Here is a 19,582-nt window from a genome sequence, read left to right as displayed (position 1 = left end):
TTTCTCTCCCCCTCCCACTCTGAAGATAAATAGAAAAATATCCTCGAGTAAGAATTAAAAAAAAAAAAAAAAAAAGAGCCCTGGCCAGTTTGGCTCAGCAATTAGAGCATCAGCCTTCAGTCCAGAGAGACCCAGGTTCGGTTCCCGTTAAAGGCATATACCTTGGTTGCAGTTCGTCCCCGGCCCTGGTTAGTCGTGTGGGTGGCAGCCACTCGATGTGTCCCTTTCACGTCGATGTTTCTCTCTCTTCTTCTCTCTCCTTCCCACTCTATCTGAACAAAACATGAAAAAAATGTCCTCTGGTGAGGAAGGAAGGAAGGAAGGAAGGGAGGGAGGAAGGAAGGAAGGAAGGGAGGGAGGGAGGGAGGGAGGGAGGGAGGGAGAGAGAGAGAGAGAGAGGGAAGGAAGGAAGGAAGGAAGGAAGGAAGGAAGGAAGGAAGGAAGGAAGGAAGGAAGGAAGGAAGGAAAGAAAGAAAGAAAGAAAGAAAGAAAGAAAGAAAGAAAGAAAGAAAGAAAGAAAGAAAAATAAGTTAGTTCTGCCCTGGCTGGTTTGGCTCAGCTGTCAGAGCATTGGCCTGTAGACCTAAGGATCATGGGTTCGATTCCCAGTCAAGGTCAGGAACCTGGGTTACAGGTTTGATCTCTGGCCAGGTCAGGGTTGTGCAGGAGGCAACCAATCGATGTGTCTCTCTCGCACTGATGTCTCTCTCTCTCCCTACTTCCCTCCCTTCCACTAAAAATAAAAGTCTGGTATGGCCTCTGAAGGGGAGAGGCTGGGTCATGGAACCACTGAAAGGCTACTGACATCATGGAGGCATCAAGGAAAAGTCACGAAGTCCCTCCTAAGAGATTATATTCCTTAAGGGAACCATAATTACAAAGTCACTAGGGCTGGCTCTGAAATGACTGAGGTTGAGGAGGGAAGAGGGTGATGCAATCTCTAGGAGTGGGGGAATTCATCATTTATTTTGGAAGCAATATCTGGAAAAAAAAACCTGTTGGCAAATCTTCATACTTACATTATTAAGGAGGCCAAGGAAGATTATTTAGATGTGAAATGGTTTCTAGAGATGATGTAGTTGCATGGGTAAAAAACTTTTACAAAGTTATAAATCTGGGGCTTGAAATACTGCACAGACGAGAGGCGTGGACTTGGTAATGGAAATGTGAGGCCCGCTCTGGCGCAGGACGGAATACCATCTAACTCGAGAGACACTCTGGCCTGGTGAAGGTGAAGCCTAGGTGTGCATCACAGCTGGCAGCGGAATGCCAGGCAGTTCCTATGCAAGCATAAACCTCCCCAAACATAAAGAACAGCAAAGCGACTAAGCTAATTTACAAAATGCTAATAGAATGTAAAATAGTTTTGTTTTTTTTATTTGACCCAGGAAATAAATGTAATTACTATTAGAAAATAAATATCCAGTCACATCTACCAAATGAGTCAATTGCCAAGCACTGTGCTAGGTACTGTAGTAAACACAAAGAACGCAGGCCCCCAACGTGCTTATTTATAGTTGGAGACTCAAGCTTTTTGTGCACAAACAAGCAGAGGCAATTCAAGAAAGGACAGCGGGTCTGACAAGAAGGTCTTCCCTGGGGTGGTGAGATGAGGTCCGGCGGAGAGAGGACAGAGAGCTCACAGAGCAGCCCGAGGGCAGTCGGGGTGGAGGAAGAAGACCCAGCTCTGATTGTTCAGGCAGGGAACCCCTTCACAGAGGGGCTAGAGGAGGGACACTGGATCTCCAGGGTCCAAAAGACTCTGCAGCAGCAGTGTCAGGGAGCTGGTGACTCACAAGCTGGGACACAAAGGGCTGAGGTGAAACAAGTGAGGAACTGAACTACTGCTCTAGGCACCCATCCTTCACGCCACGGACAACGAGTGTGAGTTCAGGGCCGACTCGTGCCACGAGCTCTGGAGAGGCAGATAAACCTGTCCTGGAGGAATGCAGCCTGGTGGGGGAGGCCAGGGAGCTAGATGGATGACACTGATGAGGCTGAGGGGCCCAGGAGATTCCCTTGTCAACTCTCTGGCCAGGGAAATAAGGAGAGGCTTGAAGGAAGGGGTTACAGTATTTTGTCTTCCTAGGATTTGGGTTCTTTAAAACAATTTGATAGTGAAAAAAAAAATTAGAGCAAGAGGAAGGTAGAAAAAAATGGGCCATAAAATCTTAAGCTTTTATAATTTTAAAAATAGCAATGGCATGTGATCAACAAAGCACACGAGGACACGGTGGACCCAGTGCTCCCGAGTTGAAGGAGGAAGGGCAGGTGCGAAGGGAAGTGGATACCAGCATCTTCAGCACCTGGCTCACATCCACCCAGGTGGGCCATGGCCCCCAGAACCCCTCTCTCTGAGCCTCAGGGGATCTGTCTAACGGGGTGCCCTGTACGTCACAGGGCCTTGCACAGTGCCTGTGGTAAGTACTCAGTAAATGGCCTTTATTGCTGTAGAAACCTGGGACACTGAAAGTGGTGACTGCTTGCAGAAATGGAGAATGTATTTAGCTTTCTCCTCTCCCATTTTGCCCTCTTCGTAAGTTATATAAGTGGCTAACCATGGTGTTGTACACCTCAAGCTAATTTAATATTGTACGTCAACTATAATCTAAAAATAAAAAAATATTAAAAACAAAATAACATTTTCAAAGAAAAAAAATCACACATGGTTTGAGGGACACGGGGAAAAGCTGCAAATGGATGTGAGTGGGTAGGAGGAAGATTAAAAAGAAATAAAAGGTCACAGAACCAGAAAACAGAGTTTATCAAGTGGCCACTGAGGTCCTATGGAGGCACAAATCCTATGCTAAGAAGTCATACAATGAACCATACGCTGGGCAGCACATGGCCCTGGGCGCCTGCTGACAGTACGGCATGCTGCTGCCATCATATGTTGGTGGGAGATAATCTTTAATATCTTTATGAAATTTGTCTCCTTTTAGGAACTGTACCTAAAAGAATAAGACTGGATATTTGGTGAAAATGTAATACAGAAATCTAAGATATCATTACTATAAAATACATTTATATTGTAAAAAAATATTATGGGGAAAAAAAATAGAGCTTGCTTGCTTATAACTAATGAAGCATGGCTTTTTCAAAGGCATGGAAGGTGAAAGCTTCCCTGAAATCTGACCAGCAGCTGATGTTACGGCACAGGGAACACTGCAGAGGGTAGAAGAGGACGACTGCAGAACCCAACAGCTGTGACTCCCATAGTGACTGTCACCTGTTTGGTTTTCTTTGACAGGACAGGAACTGGAGCTGTCTCTTGCTGAGCCATTTCTACGTCTCCTCCTCTTTCACCATCTGATGCTTCTAGAAAATATAAAGTTTAAAAATTATTGTCAGAATGGCTGCCATCAACAAATCATCAAACAACAAGCGCTGGCGAGCGTGTGGAGAAAAGGGGACTCTAGTACACTGCTGGTGGGAATGCAGACTGGTGCAGCCAATATGGTGTTACCTCAAAAAATTAAAAATTGAACTTCCATTTGACCCAGAGATCCCGCTTCTAGGAATATACCCTAGGAAGCCTGAAACACCAATCAGAAAGAATATATGGCCCTGGCCGGTTTGGCTCAGCGGTTGGAGCGTCGGCCTGTGGTACAGAGAGACCCAGGTTCAGTTCCCGCTAAGGGCACGTACCTCGGTTGCAGTTTGTCCCCGGCCCTGGTTGGTTGTGTGGGTGGCAGCCACTCGATGTGTCCCTTCACGTCGATGTTTCTCTCTCTCTCTCTTCCTCTCTCTCCCTCCCACTCTATCTGAACAAAAAATGGAAAAATGTCCTCGAGTGAGGATAAAAAAAAAAAAGAAAGAATATATGTACCCCCATTTTTATAGCAGCACTATTTACAATAGCTAAGATCTGGAAACAGCCCAAGTGTCCATCAGTAGACGAATGGATAAAAAAGCAGTGGTACATATACACAATGGAGTACTATGCAGCTGTAAGAAAGAAAGATCTCTTATCCTTTGAGATGACATGGAGGAGGGGCCTGGAGAGTATTATCCTAAGTAAAACAAGCCAGTCAGAGAAAGACAAATACCACATGATCTCACTTATATGTGGAATATAATGAACAAAAAAAGCTGATGAACAAAACAGACCAAGAGACATAGAAGTAGGATATAGATTGACAAACCTCAGAAGAGGGGGTCAGGGAGGAAGAAAGAGAGAAACCACAAAACTTATATGCATGTATGCATAACCATGGACATAAACAACAATGTTGGGGACAGGGTGGGGAAGGATCAGGAGGAGGGTGTCAATGGGGAGAAAAGGAAAAATATCTGTAACAAAAATAAATTAATTAAATTTTTTTTTTTTTTTTATCCTCACCCGAGGGCACTTTTCCATTTTTTGTTCAGGTAGAGTGGGAGGGAGAGAGAGGAAGAGAGAGAGAGAGAAACATCGATATGAAGGGACACATCGAGTGGCTGCCACCCGCACGACCAGCCAGGGCCGGGGACAAACCGCAACCGAGGTACACGCCCCTAGCGGGAACCGAACCCGGGTCTCTCCAGACCGCAGGCCGACGCTCTAACCGCTGAGCCAAACCGGCCAGGGCAATTAATTAAAATTTTAAAAAAGAAATTAGAAAAACCTCTCCCTGCCCTCAAGCCCCAATTGCTACCACTGCTGGTACAATCTTGGTATACCATCTTTCTTGAAAGTTCTATCCCTTGACTTAGCAATTCCACCTTTACAAAGATACGGAGATTTCAACACCAAGATGGCAATCTTATTTATAAAGCTGCAAAACTGAAGATTATCCAGATGTCCAACATTAGAAGATTTTAAATTATGGAACATTCATGCTCATACTGATCTAACAGAGTAAATTCCTGATTTTCAGATATACAGTTGCTGCTGTTTAGAGGGGATTATAGGTCATGAGAAATTCTTATATAAAATTTTTAGACTCTTTCAATGATGGAAAACATTAATTCTTACTCTAAGAATCAGGAAAAATAAGTTTTAACATTTTTCCTGTTCGCAAAATTCTCTCGAAGAAACATGGCAACCATAAGTTTCTTACTCTCCATAATGCCATACAGAGTTCCAGATTATTGCGGCTGCTCTCTAAACACATTTTTGAATCTTTGAAAGGCTTTACTCATTCCCTTTGAGTTTCTACATATATATATAAATAAAAGTCAGCCCAAAACATGAATTGGTGAGCAACCCTTGGTTAGAATTCAGATATAGGTCCACATGAACCCATTTGGTAGTCTTGAGCTTTTATTTATTTTTTATTATCCTCACCCAAGCACATTCTTCCATTTTTTGTTCAGATAGAGCAGGAGAGGGAGAGAGGAAGAGAGAGAAAGAGAGAAACATCAACATGAAAGGAACACATCAAGTGACTGCCACCCACATGACCCAACCAGGGCCAGGGCCAAACTGCAACCGAGGTACATGCCCTTAGCGGGAACCGAACCTGGGTCCCTCTGGGCTGCAGGCCAATGCTCTAACCGCTGAGCAAAACTGCCCAGGGCAGTCTTGAGCTTTTAAATGTTTTGCATACCATGATGATTAATTTTGTGTCAACTTGATTGAGCCACAAGGTGCCTAGATATTTGGTCAAATTATTCTGGGTATTTCAGTGAGGTTGTTTCTCAGTGAGATTAACAGGTGAATAGGTATACCGAATAAAGACTGTTCTCTCTAATGTGGGTGGATCTCATCTAACCAGATGAAGGCCTGAATAGGCTGACCCCCTCCTCTGAGCAAGAGACTATTTCCTGACTTTGGACTTGAAATGAAACGTGGGCTGCTCCTGGATCTGGAGTATGTAGACCTCAGACTGGAATAAAACCATCAGCTCTTCTGGGTCTCCAGCTTGCCAGTTCACCCTGCAGATCTTGGGACTTGTTAGCCTCCATAACTGCATGAGCCAATTCCTTATTTTATATCTATATTTATATCTATATCTGTATCTGTATCTATATCTATATCATCTATCTATATCTATGTATAGATAGACATATAGGTATCTATCTTCTATAGGTTCTGTTTTTCTGGAGAACCCTAATACCCATAATTTCAACTATGTAGCATGAAAAAAACTGACTCTACCCAATGTAGTAGTAGCACAGAGAATTAACAGGGAATTTTCAATGAGTGAATAAGTTGGGACTGAATGTATTTGTAGAACTTCTCCCTTTGGGGAGATAGTATTAGTAATCATTTTTCCCTATTCCTCCTGCTAAGTAAGTACAGCTAAAAATCCTGGACGTTATATATAAAGCAAAGTCTCTGAAAGGTGGAGAGAAGAGAGACCTAGTAGGGACTCTGGGGCACAATGAATAAAATAGGGGTGAACGCCTTGGGTTTTCTTTTTGCCTCATTATCTCAGACTTGGGGTTTAAGAAGCAGCAACTTGAAAATGCCAGTTTGGGACCAGACAAAAAAAAGGCCCAACCAATACCTGCTCTATTCAACAAAATGACCAGGAAAGGAGCGGCCTAGCAGGACTGAAAACCTTTAGACAGTAACCACTTGACTCTAGCCAACATCACAGAAAACTGTGGCCTAGTCTCCACCAGCAAAGGCTGAGTGGGCAGCTTAGATGATCACACTTTCAAGGCTGTAATGAGGCTTCCTATCTTTTCCTCCACCTCCCACCAAGTGGGAATAAAACCCTGAGGGGATGTGCAATCCTGAAGAGTGGTAACAAACCTGTATTCCCTCCTCTCATCACCACCACCACTGTAGTATTAATGGAGACCACATAGTGAGCCTGGACTTCTCTTCCTGGTAGTAATGAAGTGCGCCTCTCCCTCCCCACTAGGATAGTATCAGAGGAGCCCTAATAGAGAGTCAGGACTTCTCATACCGTCTAATGGTAACAAGATCACATCCACATTAGTTTTAGCAACCACTAAAAAGACTACACAAAGAGGTACACTAAAAACACAAAGATAAAACAACAGAATTCTAACTATGTTCAAGTAACCCATAAGAAATTAGGAAAGAGAAAAGAGAGAAACATAACACAGCAAACAAATAGAAAAAAACACAAAATAATATGGCAGACTTAAACCCCAATATATCTGTGATTATAATAATGTAAATGGTCTAAACACACCAATTTAAAGGCAGAGATTGACAGAATAGATTAAAAGAGATGACCTAAAAATATGCTGGTTACAAGAAACTTACCTCAAATATAACAATATAGGCAAATTGAAAGCAAAATGATAGGAAAAACTATAACATGCAAATATTGATTGAAAGAAAGTAGGAATGGCTATATTAATATCAGATAAAGTAGACTTCAACAACAACAAAAAAGTAGACTTCACAGTAAATAAAATTACCAGAGAAAGAGAAGGACATTATATAATGACAAAAGAATGACTCTGCCAAGAAGATATAGCAATCTTAAATGTGTATGCACCAAATAACAGAGCTACAAAATATGGAAAGCAAAAACTGATAGAAATGAAAGAAGGAACTGACAAACCTACAATTAAGTTGCAAACTTCAACAGTTTTTTTCAAAAACTGAGAGAATAACTAGACAGAAAATCAGCAAGAACATAGAAGAAGTGACACCATTAACCGACAGAATATGGTCAACATTTGTAGAACACTCCACTAAAAAACAGCAGAATACACATTATTTTCAAGTGTTACCAATATACATCATATTGTAGGACATAAAACAACAAATTTAAAATAATTGAAATTGATAAACAGCATGTATAAAAATACCTACAGCAAACATTATACTTTATAATGGAAGACTGAATGCCTTCCCCTGTATGGGAACAAGATAAGGATGTCTGTCTGCTCTGACCAATATTAGTCAACATACTACTAGAAATTTAAACCAGTGCAATAAAAAAAGAAAGTGAAAAAAAAAAAAAGGTATATGCATCAGAAAGGAAGAAATAAGTTACTCCCATTTGCTGATGACATGATTGTTTACGTAGAAAATCTCAAGGAAACTTTAAAAAAAAATTCGCTGCTAGAACTAATAAGAGAGTTATTAGCAAAGTGATAGAAAAAAAGGTAAACATGCAAAAATCAATTTTATTTCTATATACTAACAATAACATGTGAACACAAAAATTAAAAATACAGCGCTATTTACAATTGTGAAAAAATACCTGAAATACTTATGTATAAATTTAACAAAACATGTATAGGATTTGCATGCTAAAGACTACAAACACAGATGAAATAAATCAAGGAAGACCTAAATAAATGGAGAGATATATTGTGTTCATAAGTTGGAAGATGAATCATAGTAAAGATACCAGTTCTTCTCAAAATGATACACAGGTTTACCACAATTTCTAACAAATTCCCTGCAAGATTTTCTCTATATATGTACAATTCTAAAATTTATGTATAATGGCAAAGGAACTAGAATAGTGGAAACAATTTTGAAAATGAATAATCAAGTGGGAGAAACTAGTTTATGCAATTTTAAGACTTAAATAGCTACAGAAATAGAATACAAACCCAGAAAGAGACCCACAAAAATATGTCCAACTAATTTTTGACAAATGTACAAATGCAATTCAATGAAGGAAAGGTCCTTTCAACAAATGGGGAGAAAAATCCATAGGCAAAAATATTAAGTCTTACCTAAGTTCATACCTTATACAAAAATTAACTTGAAATGGATCACAGACCTAAATGTAAAATGTAAAACTATAAAACCCTTAGGAAAAAAATCTTTAGGATCTAGAGTTAGGCAGAGTTCTTAATTTTGACACCAGAAGTACAATCAATAAAAGAAATAATTAATGTTAGACTTTATCCAAATGGAAAACTTTTGCTTTGTAAGGACCCTGTTAAGAGGATGAAAAAACAAGATACAGAGCGGGAAAACAGTTACAAACCACATGTCTAACAGAGGACAGGCTAATATCTAGACAGCATAGAAAAATCCTTAAAATTCAACACTAAAAAACCAGACAATCAAATTAGGAAATGGTAAAAGACGTGAACAGATATTTCACTGAAGAGGATATACTATGGCAAATAAGTACATTAAAATATGTTACAGATCATTAAGCACTAGCAAAATGCAAATTAAAACTATGAAATATTACTATAAACCTATCAATAGCTAACATTTAAAAAATAACACCAACACCAAATGCTGGTGAGTGAGGGTGCAGAGAGACTGGATTACTCATGCACTACAGTGGGAATGGAAAACAGTAGAGCCACTTCCATTCCACAAATGGAAACTAGTTTAGCAGTTTCTTAAAAAAACTAAACCTGCAGCTACTAGGTAACACAGCAATTGCACTCCTGGGCATTTATCCCAGAGAAATGAAAATGTGTTTATAACAACATGTATATAAATGTTTACAGCAGCTTTATTTATTATTTATAATAGCCAAAAAGCTGGAAACAACACAGATGTCCTTCAATGGGTGAATGGTTAAGCAAACTGTGGTGCATCCATATCATGGAATACTAATCAGCAATAACAAGAAACGAACTACTGATACACTCAGAAATTAATCTCTAGAGAATTATGCCGAGTGAAAAAAACCTGTCCCAAAAGGTTACACAGTGTGAGATTTCATTGAAATAACATTACTGAAATGACAAAATTATAGAAATGGAGAAAAAAATAGAGGTTACAAAGAGTTGAGGGGGTTGGGTTGGGAGGGAAGTGGGTGTTACTAAAAAAGAGCAACAAGAAGGATTCTTGTTGGGATAGAAATGTTCTATATCCTAACTGAATCAATGTCAATGTCCTTATTTTGACTATCCTTGATTTTGTCCTATAGTTTTGCAAGTTGTTATCACTGAGGGGATCCAGGAAAGCGGACATGTGATCTCTCCGTATTATTTTTAACAACTGCGTGTGAATCTACACTGATTCGAAATAAAAAGTTTAATGAAAAACAAATCTTTAACGGAAATTCATTCTCTTCTTCAGGAAGCCCAAAATTATTGTGTGGGAAAAGTTAAGAGGTGTGTGGTTGGCTGTGGACCTGACTAGAGCACCATCCTGCAGCTTGGGCGACCCTGTCACTGCAGTCCTGACTCAGAGCCAGGAGGGGAGGTGGGTTCGGAAGCACAGTCGACCCAGGGAGGCCACAGGGCTACAGTGAGATAAAACACAGAATGACTCAATAAATTTGAATTTCATAAAAACTCTAAATAATATTTTATTATAGATAAATCCCAAATATTGCATGAGGAATATCTAAATTACTAACTTTATCAGAAATTCAAGTTTAATGGGTTGATGTGTATTTTTACTTGCTAAATCTGGCAACTCTACCTGGGAAATATCCTTCCCCATAAAAGACCATCTTTTGTCCTGTGCAGTTTCTTATACTGGCTTCTATTCACCGTGTCCCCTTTCTCTTAACATCCTTCAACCCATCTGCATCTGGAGTCCTTCAGGTAAGCCTTTGCTATTATTATACAGCCCTCCTTCCTCTGGCCTCCGCGCTTATACGCTTACTGTACCTTATAAATCAGCAGATAATTTTATCCCTCCTCACAGTGTGTGCTGGTATTGCATAAATGATAAGCTTTCTCTCCATCTCAACTGAAAACAGTTTGAGGGTACCCATGAGTACCTCAAGTACTTGACCCAGTGTTAATTACAAGTAAAAAGCATTTCCTTCTATTGCTTTATTTACACTTCTATTATAAAAGTAATATGCATTCCTTGTGTAAAATATTAACCCCCTTACTTAAGTCTTCTAGTCTTTCATTACCTTTTAAATTCACTTTGCGATAAAAAGGATAAAATAAAAATACAAATAACTGTCAGGATCAAAACCATAAATATTTAAATATTAAGCTATGCTCTTTTAAAAATTTTCTAAATTCTGTATTCCTCCATTGCCCTGAGTCTGAAAACGGAAGCATACATAGTCTGTATTTAAGCAATCTAGCTGAAGATTGCATACTTTTATTTCTTTATTGATTTTAGAGAGAGAGGAAGGGAGAGGGAGAAAAAGAAACACAGATGAGAGAGAACATCGATTGGCCGCCTCCTGCACACCCCTCCCTCACTGGGGATTTGGCCCACAACTTGGGCATGTACCCTGACCAGGAATCGAACTGGCGACCTCTTGGCGCATGGGTTGATGTTCAACCATTGAGCCAACTGGTCAGGCGAATCTGCCCATGTTTTAATTCTACCTGTTTTAATTACACATCTCATAGGTATATTAGATGCATTCAAATTGAGAATTGTTACAACCTTCTGTTGGTGGAACTGTTCCTGTTATCATTATGTCATGACCCACTTTTAAAAAAAATCCTTCATGTTTAATTTAGTTCAATTTCACTTATTGCGGGTAGTGGTGGTGGAGGTGTTTTACATTTCTAGAGGTGGTCAGTTATCCTCTGAGAAATCTAACTATACACACTGAAAACTAATGCTGGAGACACAGCTGTATAAAGTGTTTTGCTAAAATTACTCATCCCTAGGAGTCAGAATGTTTTATTTGGCCAGGAGAGGCAGGGCTGCGAACTACTTGTTAAGAAACACGTTCCCAGCTCATTAAGGGACTCCCACCAGCATCACTAAGAACCCAATTCCCACATCTGAAGAACAGGACCCTGTGAAGAGTGAACTTAGTGAAGGTCCTAAGGCCAAGCCAGAAATACTGAGCACAGGGCAGTGGAGGGGAGAGGAGTGGAGAGAATGAACAAGCAACGAGAAGCACAGCCAATGAGAAGGGGGCTCTCTGTTCTGACTCCACTTATACTAATTGTGGTCATGTTTCATTCTTTATTGCTTCTGCACACATTTCAAAATAATTACTATAGCTATGCCATGACCAAAGAATAAGGGTTTATAATCAATTAGTCCACACCAGAAAAAAATCACACTGTCTATAATTGTATCTCACTTACTGTGTTCAGAATGCCAGCTCTCCCTTTACTCTTGTCATTTCTTACCCTTTCCTCCAAAATGCAGCTCAAGTTTCACCTCCTCTGTACAGACCTTCTGACAGTAGATAAAAGGCTATCTTTAGGATATAATCCAGCAAGTAGTTACAATTTTCACTGAGAAAGGAAAATGTGGAGAAAAGACTAGGCCCTAGTGTGCAAATGAAGAATTCAGTGATAGGTGGTAGCAGGAGCAGAAAACACAAGGTTAAGTCTGGTGCCTATTGCAGGGCATCTGGTTGCTTTGAGGGGGCTGCTCAGAGAAGTTTGGGAAGATCCAATGGTCAGTCTCACAGCCTTTTCTGGCCATGTAGTGCCAGGTCCAGGTATGGGGATGCTGGACCACTCAGTCTTCACAGACTTGTGGTGGTTTTATCAGGCTTTACATTAGCTTGGCAGGTTTTGCTTTGTTTTTCCTAGCTCCAAGAAACTGGGCATAATCTACCTCTTTCATCTCTCAGGCTTCTTAAGATGTCTTCTCTCTCTCTCTAAAAGATTTGACAAAACAAATGCTCCTGAATGTAAGTTCTGGTGAGTTGGTTCTCTCCAGCAGTTTTGTCATCATTCTGAACTGGAATAAGGGAATCCTTTTTCACCTTTGATTTTGCCATTTCTAGTGGCAACTGCTACAGCTTGGTCTATCTTCCAATAATGCTATTTTCATAGATGAAGATGGCCCAGCAATGAATCCAGACTTGGCTTACAATACATGTTGCCAGTTCCCACAGAAAACTTTCAATTTAGAAAATCTGTAATCTGAACTGGAGTTGCTTTATGGTTCCTGAAACTCTGAAGAAGGTAAAACTCTAAGACCAATAAGATCATCTAAAAAATGCATGACTGATGGAAAACCTCTCCCCTCCTTTCTGTGGGGAGCCTAAGTACTACAAGATCTGTGTCACCTGTCATATGTCAGCAGAATTAAATCTAGAGGGTTGCTTTTCAAAATTTTGACTGCTCTGGGTTAGTAATACTTCATTTACTAATATCTAAACATGCACATAGGCAGTACTCTTAGGAACCACCAGTCCGCTTCAGGACGAAGCACCCAGAGCCACAGGAGACTGACCTCTTGTGTCAAGGCTCACACTTATGCCTAGCTGCAGTGGATGTGGAGGGGCCTTTAATGCCAAGTAGCAGGGTGCTATAGGACCTGTCTTATCTTTAAGTTACAGACATAAAGTAGAGATCATGCAGCTACCAGAGGACAACTTTGCAGGGAGAACAGCTACCTGCATGCCGTCTGTCCTGCAATAACGCATTTTTTTCTTTTATCCTATTTAATTTTAGCTTAAGAGAAAAAAGTGAGATAAGTCAGTTGAGCAACAGGATCTCAACTTTAGTCTTGAGTGTTAAAGCTCCACTCTTCTTTCTAATTTGTTTTAAATGCTGGAACATTTAAACATGACAGTCCCTCCTTATTGAATATGCCAAGGAGAAGCCATAAAGTAAGTGCTTCCTTTAAGTGAAAAGGCATGTATAGGAAAACATACTATATATAGGGTTCAGTATTATCTGAGGTTTCAGGCATCCATTGGGAGTCTTAGAACCTACCCCTGTCAGATAAGGTTGGGGGGCTATTGCATTTGAGGGCAGTCTTCAAACTATGAGTAATTTCAATTTAACCTTTTCTGGTCAACATTTGCAGTTGGAGTTAGGTGAAGAGAGCCATGAATACTGGCAGTGGCATTCTGGGTCTTAATAGAATTGCTGTGTTTACTGGATGAGTACACTTGATACATTTGGAAGCAGTGCTATATAAATTCTCTGTTCCAGGAATAGAAACTAATAATAATGATAACTCTTACATAGTCTTTATTTTGTGCAAGACATTGTTCCAAATACACTGACTTATTTAATTCTCATGTCAGTCTTATGAGGCACTTGCCCAAGGTTAATGTGAATGCCAGGATTTGGAGCTAGACAGTCTTGGTTCAGACACTAATCTTAATCACTATGAAATGATTTCTCTTTAACTTAAAAAAAGCAAATTAAGCCCTGGTTGGTCGTATGGGTGGCAACCAGTCGATGTGTCCCTTTCACACTGATGTTTCTGTTTCTCTCTCTTCCTCTCTCTCCCTCCCACTCTATCTGAACAAAAAATGGAAAAATGTCCAGTGAGGATTAAAAAAAAAAGCAAATTAAGTAGCTCTCGCATGGTTCTGGTCTCTAAGCAGAGTATTGGAATCCACAAGGCTTTGTGGGTAGAGCCCAGTTTAACATAATAATGTATGCTTTTATGTTTGAGTAACATTCATCTACTGGGTCAGAAGCTCCTGCATGTGCTAGCATCCCCCTTCTAAAACAAATCAACCAACCTACGTAATTTGTCTAGATATGTGTTAGTAACTTTCCCGCATGACCCACTTCCATCCTATATTTTAGCTGGGGAGAAAATATATTCCGATTTACGTAGGCTAGTCCTGGTTTATGGTGTCCTTCCCATATCCCATCTGGTTTAGTATCTGTCTTATTGCAGGGATTCTTTAATATATTAATACGCGTTACTATCCAAGTGTAGGAATGGAAATGAGGTCATCCTCAGACTTATTTGACACCTGACCTCTGCTCTGTGCAGCACAACTGTTAGCACTCCCAGAATAGTACTCTATGTACACATTTTGGGAAATGCTGGTGAAGAGGAGTGATGAAGGAGGTCCAAGAAGGCTTAGATTCTAGTTCCAACTTTTGTGATCTTAGGCAAATCACTTACTGTATGCCAGTTTTCCCATTTGTGAACTGAAGTCATACATCTGTGATTTATGATTCTCTTCTGGTTCAGGCCAATTACTATTAAAAATGTGTATCCTTGGACAAGTCAAAATTTCCAGAGTGAGGTGGAATGCTGAAGTACAGAGGCATAGGGTAAAATAAAATAAAAAATAGGTGAGCATGGCCCATTATATGGGTGAGTTACATCATGTCCTCTGAATAGAAATTTCATAAGGAAAAAGCCTCTGAGGCTGTACTGAGACCTGCTATACATTAACCCTTCTGTAAAGTGTGATCCCAAGGAAGAGAAATGTTACAATGAAAAAGCACAGCTTCTATTAAGACTGCCCCTATAGCCTTCACAGAGACTTCAACTACCTATTAGATTACTTAATATATGCCCTTAATGTACATTTTGTGACTCGTTAAAAGTGGGTGTAATGTTCACATGCCCAGCTTCAGAATGCTTAACTTTCTTACCCAGCTTCTTAATGGAAAATGCCAAATCTTAACTGCCTTTTTTTGTGTTGCTTGGGACAAGGTACTTTATTACTCCATCCTTAAAGTTTCCTACTAGTAAACTAGGCTTAGAGATATTATTAACCCATCAAGTAATTACCCACCACATGGGAACTACACAGAGAGGGACTTGTGTTTGGAATGATGTCTTACACAATCATGTGGGATAAAGCTGAGGTGTAACAGTCCAATGAGGTAAATAAATAAGAATTTGAAATAAGATGTGCATTGTCAATACTATACTACCAATTTGATGAGGTCATCATTACAAATTTTTTACCCTTCTCTCTGATATGAAAGTAATGCATACTAAATTGTAGAGATAGCAGAAAATATAGAAAAGTAAAACAAACAAACAAACATTTGGTACTACTATAACAAGAGATCTATTATAATTTTGACACGTTTACTTCTACCTTTTTTGCTTCTGTGTCTATATGAGTATATGAACATATATATACACATATGCACATAACTTTATATATCTGTAATTACATACCATACACAAACATTTAATACCCTATCAAAATGTTGTTTGCCTACACTACATTTATTTGTTCTTTAATCATTACTTAGACACAATTTTGCCTTTGCAAATATGTTGTAATAAATACCTTTGTAATATTTTATGTATTTCTGGTAAGAATAGATTTCTAGAAGAAAAATTACATTGTTAAAAGGTAAGCATGTTTTTTAAGGGTCTTAACAACTTCTAAACTGTTTTCCAGAAGGTTTTGGATCAATTTTTAAGTCAGCAACATGTGTTAAAATACCTGTTGCTTCCCATTCCAGCAAACACTGAATTTTTAAACATTGCTAAGAGGTAAAAATGATACTGCATTTTAATTTGTATTCATTTTATTATGACGAAGGATAAACATTTTTACTGTATTTATTATCCATGTGTATTACTTACATGAATAGAATGTTCTTAACTTTTGTTTATTTATCAAGGAGAGTGTTAATGTTTTCCTTATCAGTTTGTATGATTAATTTTTAAAGTTGTTTTATCTTTAAATTTTTAAAATTATTTTTGATCACAGATGTTTTAAATTGTCAAATATATCACATTTTTTCATTGCATTCATGCTTAGAAAAGTTCTCCCCATTCCAAAATAGATACTTTTATCTATTTTTTCCAGTTATTACAACTGACTTTATTGTTTTAGTATCAGAAACTCTTGATATTAAGGGCAGTAAATTACCAGAGGGGGAACGGGTTTTGAAAGACAGAATTTGAGGGAAGCAAAAAGTGATAGCATATATCCTAAACAGCAGTTCTCAACATGTGGGTCACGACCCCTTTGGGGGTCAAACGACCCTTTCAAAGGGTCACCTAAGACATAACAGTAACAAAATTACAGTTATGAAGTAGCAACAAAAATAATTTTATGGTTAGGGGACACCACAACATGAGGAACTGTATTAAAGTGTCGCGGCATTAGAAAGGTTGGGAACCACTGTCTAACACACAGGAAGAGAAAACAACATATATAAAAAAAATAAATACAAGGGCTTAAGTGAGCAAAGCAGTTTGGACAATGACATTATAGTACAGCAATCCATGTCCACATTAATGATTCAATTCTCAAGTATGGTTACATTTTGGTGTTTTTTTACTGGGTTAATCTTAAAAACAAACAAACAAACAAAAAAACCACACACATTTAACTTAAATCCTGTGGAGTAGACTTTGTTGTATGTTGTAAAGTGAAGCTCTAATTTTATTATTTTTCCAAATATTTAATCAATTGTCCTAACATCTTCCCGAATGATGCTTCCTACCCTCACTGTCTTGTTATTACACTTTCATTTAATCAAAACATAAAGTATATGTATGCTAGGGTCTGTTCCACTGACTTGCCTCTGAGTCTCCATGGGTACCATACCAAAATGTTATTTTAAAAATATATTGAGCTTTCTATTTTTTATGTTCCTAAGTGGCTATCACATTAGGGTGCGTGGAGTAGCAAGATTCAGGTCAAAATCTCTGAAAGAGTTGGGAAAAGGCCAGGAATAGATGAAGGTCAGTACGGATGTAGGTGTGGAGGTTAAGCTGTTTTGCTCCAGAATTTCACATTACACCTCTGTCACTCAATAGCCCTTTGGCTTTGGACAAGTAAATTCACCTTTCTGTGCCATGATTTCCTTATATATATAATGAGGTTGCTCAGAGGATAAAATGAGTTAGTGTAAAACACTTAGAACAATGCATAGCTCATAGTAAACATCATTATCACTTATTTGAAGCTATCTTCCACCTTCATCATGCTACTGAAATTACTCTCGCAAAGAACATCAATAATGACCTAAATGTCAAGTCAATATGGTGCAGGAATTAAAATGATTAAAAAGCTGCCTGGATTAAAATGCTTTCTCTGCATTCACAAGCAGAGTGACTTTGGAAAAGTTACTTGCTCATTCTGTGCCCAGGGTGTCCTGACACGATGGATATAAATTTCTCAGCACACAGCCGGGCACACAATTCTCAGGAAACAGTTGTCATAATAATCATCTTTCTTGATTGCTCTAGGACATTTGACCTTCAAGGTTTTGACACTGCTCTTTTGTTTTCTGGCACATTATGGTTTGGTTCTCAAACCATCACTTCACACACTCTCTTCTTTGACCTATCCCTTAAAATGCTGGCATTCTCCAAGGGGTCCTCCACTACCCTATTCTCTGGTGACCATATACTTTCTTGATGTTCCTTCTTCTAAGCCAGAGGTTGGAAACTTTTTTATTAGAGGACCAAAAAGTTAATACTATGATTGTGGGCTGCATGATCTCTACACATTGAATCATAAGATCATTCAGTAAAAATATGTACATGAGTGGGCATGGTTATATTAAAACAAAACTTTATATACAAAATAGGCAGCCAACCATGGGCTATAGTTTGTCAACTTCTCCTCTAGGCAGTTGTTACAGTTCAGGTATCACGTAACTAGACCACTCATCCTATTGCATCTGCCCTCCCTACTGGACAGTGGGCTGCCTGAGAGCAGGTGCCTGTCAGCCCTGTGTGCTCCTGCATGTAGCAGAGAATCTAGAAGACGTAGTCAATCAACATCTGAAACACAGAATGAGATTTCCACATCATTTCAATCTTAGTTAAAAACTCTGTTGTGTTACAAGGAAGAAGGTATTTCCTGTGTGAGTCTTTCAGTAGCTACCAAAACAAACTAGAGAAGACCTCATGGCCTGTGTAACACACTGAAACATCTAGCAGAATTAATCTTCCTTTCCCTAATGTGAGAGGGAAATTCAGGTCCAGGAAATTCACAATTTCAAGGACCAAGTAATATTGCAGACATCAAAACAGAGCTGTCCAGCATGATCTATAAAACAGGACACACTTTATAGGAATTTAGAAACAGCTGTTTCCCCATTTCTGTTTTAAAAGAGGAAATGGGCTACAGGGCTCAGGGGTATATGCTAAACATATGGAGAAAATTTATTTGCTTAAAGAAATGTGACACAGAGTTGACAAAGGGCTCAGTTTGTAGAAGATAATGTCCTGGTGGGTGAAGCTAAGAGGATAAAAAGGATATATATGAGTCATTTCAGTATTGTGATTAATGAAAAATGAAACACCAATAAACACTGAAGGGAGAAAAGGAAAAGTAAAGTTGAAGCTTAAAAGAACTGAATATGCTCTAGGGAAGGCACTAACTACAAGAACCAAGTATCACTTGCAATAATAATGGATTTATTAAAATAAATTTTAGATAACGATGACACTGGTTTAGGAGAACATATGGAAACCAAAATCTTGTTCAAAAGTAACAGTGTGAATATTGAGTTTCTCTAAATATAGTGTAGTGAGTCCTTATAGAGCTAAGAATGCCTGGGAAATGTATTAAAGACTCCAGGGGAGAACTTTAGAATTCTGGAATACAGTTAAAAATAGGTAGTAGACAAAGAAACATGTTAAACTTCTAACTTTTAATTTCCATGTTCAAACTTAACCAGCAGTAATATTTTTAGTATAGTTATACATTTGCTGAACTCCTTTTATGGGAAATTATGCATTTTGTGTGACTCAACATATTCTCTCAAGTGGCAATTACCAGACAGCACTCTTCAGAATTTCTTCAAATCATAAAATCATTATTGCTGTAAAAAAAAAAAAAAAAGGACCCAAGCTTTTCTTAAAAAGAACAAGTTATTGTTGGTTTCCTTTAGTTTTCTACTTCCCCTTCTCTCCTAAGAATTATGAAAGGATTTATTATGTGGACACATGGACATTAATTCATTCATTCTTCAGTTAATGAATATCTGCTATGTACTTGGTACTGTGTTAAGCCCAGGAGGAAGCAAGATAAATAAGATATGGTCCTTACTCTGAGAAGCTGACAAGTAAGAACGCAGAGGTGCATAAGCAATTAAAATGCAATGTGATGCTATAGAAAAGGAGAATGAATATGAAGTGGCCACAGACTTTTGGTGG

The 19,582-nt window shown here is 38.8% G+C and overlaps 1 protein-coding gene across 1 annotated transcript in view; it reads right to left on the bottom strand.

Annotated features, from left to right (window-relative positions):
* The window catches only part of CMSS1 (cms1 ribosomal small subunit homolog), a 401,568-nt gene that overhangs the window by 29,023 nt on the left and 352,963 nt on the right, over positions 1 to 19,582 (bottom strand). The window contains exon 2 of the mRNA XM_036242374.1: positions 3,230 to 3,318. Coding sequence (XP_036098267.1) covers positions 3,230 to 3,318 — 89 coding nt within the window. The remainder of the gene's footprint in view (positions 1 to 3,229; positions 3,319 to 19,582) is intronic.

This window comes from Molossus molossus, unplaced genomic scaffold, assembly GCF_014108415.1.
Source record: "Molossus molossus isolate mMolMol1 unplaced genomic scaffold, mMolMol1.p scaffold_m16_p_5, whole genome shotgun sequence".
NCBI lineage: Eukaryota > Metazoa > Chordata > Mammalia > Chiroptera > Molossidae > Molossus > Molossus molossus.
Note: the sequence above shows the minus strand (reverse complement) of the source record. Positions and strands in the feature narration are given on the sequence as shown.